The sequence below is a fragment of the Tachypleus tridentatus genome, chromosome 9 (assembly GCF_004210375.1).
Source record: "Tachypleus tridentatus isolate NWPU-2018 chromosome 9, ASM421037v1, whole genome shotgun sequence".
Lineage (NCBI taxonomy): Eukaryota > Metazoa > Arthropoda > Merostomata > Xiphosura > Limulidae > Tachypleus > Tachypleus tridentatus.
The window spans coordinates 115,385,244-115,393,678 of NC_134833.1; the positions used below are offsets into that span (position 1 = coordinate 115,385,244).

Sequence of the window (8,435 nt, forward strand, 5' to 3'; positions counted from 1 at the left end):
ATTTTTGTGTAATTTTTTCCTGCTTGTTCTTCAAACTTGTCTTCGTTGTTTTCATCTTTAATTAAGTATTCTAGGTTTCCATCATCAAAAAGGGTTTTAGTGATGCATCTTTCTTCCTAGTGTCTTCTTCATTATAAATCTTCACTCTGGAGATTAGGCAGTTGATAATGACCTTTACACTTTTATGGTGGTTTGACTTGTGGTTCTGATATCACGAATGTGTGGGATTCCTTTAAACTCCTGTGGTATGCAAGTTATTTGTCTGGTTGGTCGCCATCACATTTAGTTTTATTATAGTGACATTGTGAATTGAACCACTTGGTGTTGTCTGCTTAGGTGGTGTATTAGTTCTGTAGTGCTATATTGCAAGTATGTCATCAATATTTTAGAGTCAGCCTAGGTTTTCAAGTGAATGGTTGAAAGTGTAATGTCCATTAGTAACTAATTGTGAAGAATAACTTCTGTTAGGTAATGTTGACTTAAATCACTAAATAACATTCAGTGTTACAACAGACTTGATATTTAAAAAGTTTGTGCATTTCTCACCATGGGTTACAATAGTTCGCTGTCAGCATTACTCATAGAATTATTTTCAAGACATTTCAAAACATGGTATACTACAGTATATACATTAAAAATGGTATAATATCTATACAATGAGCCTCTGTTAGTTCTTGAAATCCATAGAATGTTAATCCAGAAACTTTCCAAACATTTTCTTTTCTTTACATTCACTATATCAGCACTGTATTAAATATTTATTTTATTTTTTGCATATCAACCTTGCTCTTATTAGTCTTTATCATCTTATAAAATCTTGTAGAAAGTGATTATGGCACTTTTTAATTACAAGACAAACTTGTGAAGTTGTAATTTTATATTGTATATACTTAAATGTGGGTGCACATATTGTAATATGTATATGTATATATAATTTAAAACCAGTAAACACAATTTGTACCCCTCGAGGTGTATTCCTGTATGTGGTGAGGGGACCTCCCAGAGAAGGTTCTGTACTTTCAGTTCACCTCTTCTGGGATCTAGTCATCCACTCACATGTTTGCTGTGTGTGGCAATCCATGAAGGGGAGGAGAGATCCTCATGGTTGAGGGGATCAACTCCAACACACCACTTTGGTCTTGAATTCCTGGGTCAGTCAGCCAGTCCACTTGGGCTAGAGTCAACTGAGTACCAGTGCTGGATATTCTCAATGGGTGTTGTGGACATTGTGTTTGATTCTGATAATTTGGTATAGCACTTACAAAACCCAGATGTTGCTGCATTGTTCTTGTTTGGCATTGTAGTGCATCCCCTCGTACGGCTCCATGGCAGGTGAGGCCAGTGGGCACCAAAATGTAGTGTCTTTATTATGGATGCCCCCATTTATGAAAAACTAAATAAAAATGAAAAACTTGAAAAACAGATCGTTGGAAAATGACCACTCATGGACAACTTTGCTGTACAGTCAACATCGCAGTCGGATTCTATACCTCGATTTCTAATTATCCATTCCTTATCCGAGAAATCCTTAGGATAGATGTCCCCCTTTTTTATTCAAAAGGGATTAGAGGGGTTTGCTGGCTCCCTTAAGTCAGTAAAGAAGTTGTGCTCTAGTGACATTTTGGTGGAAACATTTTCACCACAACATACCAAACTCCTCTTGAAATCGAAAGCCATTGGGGATATAATCATTGAGATTACTCCCCATGTAACTTTGAATTCTTACAGAAGAGTTGCAGTGGAGAAGGAGTTAAAGAACATTCCTGACTCAGGGATCCTCACTGGTTTTTCCATTCAAGGTATTTCTGTGGTGTACTGAATCTCCACTCGCAAAGACAGAATTATGGTGCCTTCTAATGTTCTGATATTGATGTTTACATCACTACCTCCTCCTGCCGTGGTCAAAGCAGATTATCTGAACTGTAAGATAGGGTAATACATTCTCAACCCTCTTGGATGTTTCCAGTGTCAACGGTTTAGTCACTCAAAAACATAATGTTGTGGTTTGTTAACATATGCTTGTTGTGGTGGCAAAGACCACGATGCTTATGAATGCAAACTAGAACCATGCTGTTTAACTGTAGTGGTCCACACCACTCTTATTCTATTTCTTGCCCTAAATGGGTGGAGGAGAAAGAAGTGCAACACTTGAGGACTATAAATAATATCTCCTATGCAGAGCATTGGAAATTATTGACCCCAACTCCATCTTGGACATATGCTGCTGCATTCCATTTCACTGCCATAGTGTAAGTACAGACAGATCTCTCCGTGCCTCCAGCAGAGTCATTTGCAAAACATCTGAAGAATCTGTTGCCCTCCATGATTAAAGGGTTGACGAATCTATGTCTCCTTCCATCTCTGTCCCTTCCACTCCTTCCAGTGACTGCTCAGTTCCACTTTCTTTGGCTTTGGGTTTAGATATTTTCTCGGGTCCATCCTCTTCTGCACCCTAAGAAGTAAAACAACCATTTGTTCACCTCCTCAGTCACTGAAATCTTTGTTCACAGAGAGAGACCTACCTATCTGACCCAGAGCAGGATTCGTGGAGGTTGATAGACCTTTGTCCAATAAAAAAACAAAATGAAGTCAAAAACAAAAGGGCTCTCCACCATGTTCTCCTCCACATATATAAAAATGGCCACTCTGATCCAATGGAAAGTTGCCGTTTTCATTTGCATGTAGAATACATTCAGGATTTTATTGATTCTTACCACCCCATGTGTGTCTCCTTTCAGGAAATGTTTCTGAAAACTGCTGATACAGCTACTTTTCAGCAGTTTTCTTTGTACAGAAATGGCAGGTTGTGTGGTGAATGAGTGCATGGTGGGGTGGCACTGCTTACTGATCAGCATGTACCCACCCTGTCTTTGCCATTTGACACACCTTTTGAAACTGTAGCTATCTGTGCTTCTTTGGGTCACACCATCACTATTTGTTCTTATACTTCTGCCCCCTTTTTGATCTTGCTTTCTCATAGTCAGGAAGTTGCTGATGCCCAAAGCATTGCCAGTACTCTCAGCAAAAGCTTTTCTTGTGGATCTAGCACTTCTGCTTCATCCTCCACTTTCTTAGCAATCAAGACACAGGCAGAGCGATTGCTTCTTTCCATTTGGGCTGATTGTTTTATTACTATAATTGACCCTTTATGCTGGTAAAACTCAAAACTTGCTCTTCATTAGTCTGGAAATACATCAGTTGGACCCAATGAAACTCATTACAGAATGCTGTGCCATGTATCTCCTGCCTTTCTTGCTATTCTTTGGTTCCTTTTAACCAGATCTGGCAGGAGAATGTTTTTCCTGATGCTTGGCCCAATTGGAAATATTGTTTTCTATTTGCCAAGCATCTTTCAAACCATTTTTCCATTTACATAGAAATCAAGTGATCTATGAGTTTTGCCTTGATTTGTTGTGATTTGGTTATTGCACACAGGATCCTTTACATTTTCTGCGTTCACTGCCAAATTGTATGCCATTTCCTTTGTCTTGGATCACATTGAAGCTATGCAGTACATCAACTCTACTATTTATACTGACTCACTTAGCTCTCTATTGGCCCTGGAACCAGTTCATGTTAGTTCTCACTCTGTTCTCATTGATATTCAAAACTGACTGGCTAATTTCTCTTTATCATTTACTTCTATCCAGTTTTTCTGGATACCAGGCCATGTCAGTATTCACGGATTTGAGATGACTGACACTGCAGCTATGTCTGTCTGCTCTGGTACTATCACCTTCTTGCCTGTCCCATACATGGACTACAGTCCTGTATTCAAGGCTCATCTCCACACCACTTGGCAGTCAACTTCAAGTGAGCAATGTGATAACAAGCTTTTCCAGATCAAACCTATTGCTTCTTGTTCTGGCTAGGCTATGCATTAGTCACAGTTTTTCCCTCATTGCTCTCTTTTATCTGGTACTGATGCACCAGTGTGTGGTCGGTCTCAGATCGTGATAGCCCACATTTTACTGTCATGCTATCATTATAATTGAGAGTGACAGAGCCATTTTAAACATATTTTTACCATGGTTTCACCCTTGACATTGGACAGTGTCATTGGTAATGGCAACACTGTCCACCTAAGTTGTGTTACCAAATTTTTAAAGGCCATTGGTCTTTTTAACAATATTTAAGATTTTAATTTGAAAATTGGACTATATTTTGTTTTAGCATGATTCTTTTTTACATATTTTAATGATTTTACTTTTTACCTTTTTACTGGCTGTTTGGCATAGATAATCCAGTTGATTTGCACCAATAAATGCTAAATAACCAACCCCAATTTGCATAGCTGTTAAAACGTAACAAAACTGAAGAGCTGAACAGGTCTGTTTTAAGATATAACAGTTAATTTTAAATATTCATTTGAGAAATGTGCTTTTTATTAAACTTGCTAGAGCAGCTGTATCTCTGTGTATATGCTTCATTTCTTCAAGTACAAAACAATGAAATGATTTTATGTAATGTAATAATCCTGACATTGTAATTTACCACGTGTAATGTTTTTACTTTATATTGCAGTGTCTGTTGTTTTTACTTTATATTTATATTATTTTTTGGCATTAACATATGAGCTTAAAATCTTGATTTTAACCTCAATAACTTAATATTTAATACTTAATGCTTTTGATTTTATTGCAGGTCAACTCCTCCAAAAAATATGCTTCATCAACCTCCGCCCTTAGTGCGACCGACCGCTACACCCACCAAATTGACTCTAACAAAAGTGGGAAGTCAAGCATCCAAATAATCATTTAGAAACATTGTCAGTAGAGAAGTCTGAACATTAAAAGCTCATTAGGTTTAGCAGTAAACATCAAGTTGTAGTTGATAGAAATCATTTTTGCACTAATAATATTTGAAAACAATTATTTGTGAAATGAAAGTGCATAATCTTTGCACAATTTTTAAGTGCAAAAGTTTTGTACTTGGTTGAGGTTAAGCAACTTTTTTTTCTACTGTGCTTATACCTATCAAAGTAATTGATTAACACCTTGATGTATAGTATATTTATTCTTTTTTTTAGATGAGTGTCTGTGATGAGGTACATTATATTCAATGTGTAACCTAGGATTTGAATGATATGTTTTCTTTTCAGAGAAACATTTATAACATTCACTGTACACAGCTTCAAAAATAGTCAACAATACACATTGTACCAGAATATTTTAGGCTAGTTTTATTTGTCCCAAATGTATGTAGTAATATGCATTTTTTCCCTAATAGATTTTGTAATATACACAAACATGATTTGGAAACATAAATCAAGCCTTGTGTGAAACATCAACAACAACAACAAAAAATTGCACCATTTTCTTATTGATAGTAGTTTTGTAGTGTAATCTTTATATAATAACGTTGATTATGTGATATCACATAATTTTTTTAATATTTAGATGATAGCAAAAGAAATATTAAGTGGAAAGCCATGTTTTCACAGATAGATGGTGGCTGTATTCTAGTGTTTTTGGCTTTTTTTTATTATTATTATTATTTAAAGGAAAGCATCTAACTATTAACTGGATTTCTGAATGCTTGCAACAAAAAGCAATGATTGTGCCTCTAGGAAATAAAAGTAAGATTTGCATTTCCCTGTAATTAAACAATAACTAATTTATTTATTCAGTATTGTGTTTCAAGTTTTGTACAAACTGAAACTATAAAAAATTGACTTAATATGTCTTTTGAAGAAAAACACAGTTGTTAAAGGACAGTGTATTTTGATTTGAAGAACAAAAAGTGGGCGTACATAATTAAGATACCTTTCTGTAATTGGTAATTTCCAAAAAGTTCCTGACTAATGTGCAAAAGTGAACCAAAGCTAAGAATAATTTTGGGTGTGTTTGTTTTTGATATTATTTCATAGAGTGCTGTTTGTGATTTTGTCTATACAGTTAGCTCTAATTGGACGAGTTTTGATGAACATGAATGTAATGTTAATGATCATTTCTTTTCTTTTTCTTTTTTATGTCAAAATTAAGATGTTGTAATTCATTATTAGTATGTGTAACTTATAGTGATAATCATTTCAATTAAATTGTCTTTTAGAATACACGAAGTGTGTGATTGTAATTAATATATATGTTTGTAGAACCTATCAAATGTGATGCACTTAAGCTCATATATTCTTTTTTTTATTAATTTAGAATGTGTATGTTATACATAACAATTATAATGCACTTTATATCACTTTTCCAAGTGGTGTCTCTAATTGTTGGTACTTGGACCACCTTCAAATTCCACAGAACCTGCTTACTTATTTCAAAATATTTATGAGGTTATGCTTCTTCCATGTGACCAAACAAGTGGAAGTTGTATGAAGCAAAGTTTGGACTGAATGATGACCCCAAATCTAAAATCTTCAGTTGTGAAGTACTGCAAGCAGTAAAGGGATACATTGGCGTACTGATGAAAGACATTTGTCTCTAGCAATGCTTGCTTCAGGTGTTACCAATTTTACAATATGTTTACCATTATTGGTTGTACTTGATTGTATAAAATGAATTATAATAACTCATATTTATATTAAATTAACAATGATTTTGCTAGTGTTATGATCAGAATACAGTTCTCACCATCGCTCTCTGCAAATTTTGTTAACTTTAATTTGACGATTTTTATAAATCAGTTATTTAACCTTATATGCGTTTTGCACAATGCATTTTGTGTTGTTATTGAAACTGGTTCACCATTCATTAAAACGTCCTAACTACTTGTAAACCTTACTTAGAGAAAAGAATTTTCACTACACGCAGCTTTCAGTCTAACAACATTTCAAAAGGTTTTATTAACCTTGATAAATGGTTTAGTACATTGGACATTGAATTGCCTCACATACACTTGAATTCCCTTTTTTAAAACGTTCTTTTCATTTGTAAACTTTACTTTAAGAAACGGTTTACTGTATGTATTATGTATGTTTATATATACAGTTTTGAGTCTAGTTAGCACTTCACACGTACTTAACCTACAAAATATAAATAATTTCGCGCAGTTTTTCTTGATTCATTCTCCTACTCAGTTTTACTGGTGATTCTAATTGTCTCCGCCACCGAAGGTTATGTTTTCACCTCTGTGTGTTTGTCTGCAAGTTTTCCCAAAAACAGTTGAATGGATTTTGAATATGACGTAATTTAAGAGTGATTGCTGTTTGGTTGGTCAAGGAGAATTTTTTTTTAAAATCCCTATCTGTTAACATAAGAACCGATTTCTCACCATTTTTGCTCTATAACTCATTCAAAAATAATCGGATTTTGAAGAAACTTGGTGGAATTATGTAGAATACTATTTTTCGTTTCCTTGCTAGAAACAGTCTGTGTCTGTTGATCACCAAGGATACATTTTTGTTTTGTTTTTCAGAGCCGATTATGATCAACGCTGTGTGGAAAGTTATGCGTCTCTAGTTAAGTTCTGCTACCATCGTTTAGAATGTATATCACTGTTTACAGTAATCTTGAAATATTCCAGACATATCCAACATTCAGATGAATACCCCTCATAGATTACTAAAAGGCGATATTTTCGTAACATGCATAATTTTAAAACTTAATTATTCAGTGAGGTTCTAACGGTGCGGGGAGACGCACAAAAGTTGACTTTCTGTAGAGTTTTTTTTTACTCATTCTGCCTTTGTTCCAACACTATTATGTTAACTGTTCCATTTTGAATATACGGTTAAAATGAATTTGGCATTTAAGGTGGGATATCCCTGATTGAGAAACTACTAAATATTGTCGAAAATTACGTTTTAGCTAATTGAAAATTGATACTTCCTTACGAAATAACCAATACAGTAATTTTATACTCAAGTCACTAACAGGGTGATAAAACTTACTGTCTTTTTATAGTTTGCCCTAATGCTCCAAGAAAAGTTGTGCAGTAGGCCTACTGGGATTTCTCGTTGTTGTAACGTACTGTCGTAACGCTAAACTCTCGAAAGTTGTATCTATGCTTGGCGAGAAATAAAAGATGTACAGACTGTGCTAATTGTCGGAACACATTTTATACAGTCATGTACTGAATTTAATGAAAAACATAACTGTGTCCCATTTATTCTTCACGAAAGTGTCTCAAAAAGTTTCAAAGTAATGCTGAAACCTAAAAGTAGTATGTTTGAAAATATTGTGAATTTTTAAATAAATCCATTTATGAATTAGCCTTTTTTTAATAAATTGGTTAAAATGAATAAAGATTTTTTGGATGTGTAGTTTGACTATATTTGCTCATTTTTTTGGTCTATCACCAATTAAATAATTGGCATCGGTTTTGAAATAATTTCAGTTTTAATTAACTTAGAAATGCTGGAAACATTACGATAAATGTAAAGTCAATTAGCTTAGAGATAAGTTTCAAATCTGCAATAATCGTTTTGTAATATAGGGCTGGGCTGTCCCGGTTTTTCGGCTTGGAAACCTGGTCATACGAGTCGTTAA

At 34.5% G+C, this 8,435-nt stretch overlaps 1 protein-coding gene across 4 annotated transcripts in view; it reads left to right on the forward strand.

Annotated features, from left to right (window-relative positions):
* Window positions 1-6,642, forward strand: part of LOC143226122 (REST corepressor 1-like) — a 28,885-nt gene extending 22,243 nt beyond the window's left edge. For all 4 annotated transcript variants that reach the window (XM_076456658.1, XM_076456655.1, XM_076456656.1 and 1 more), the window contains one exon: window positions 4,645-6,642. In XM_076456658.1, the coding sequence (XP_076312773.1) occupies window positions 4,645-4,753 (109 nt within the window). In that variant the 3' untranslated portion in view covers window positions 4,754-6,642. The remainder of the gene's footprint in view (window positions 1-4,644) is intronic.
* The last annotated feature ends 1,793 nt before the right edge of the window (window positions 6,643-8,435 follow it).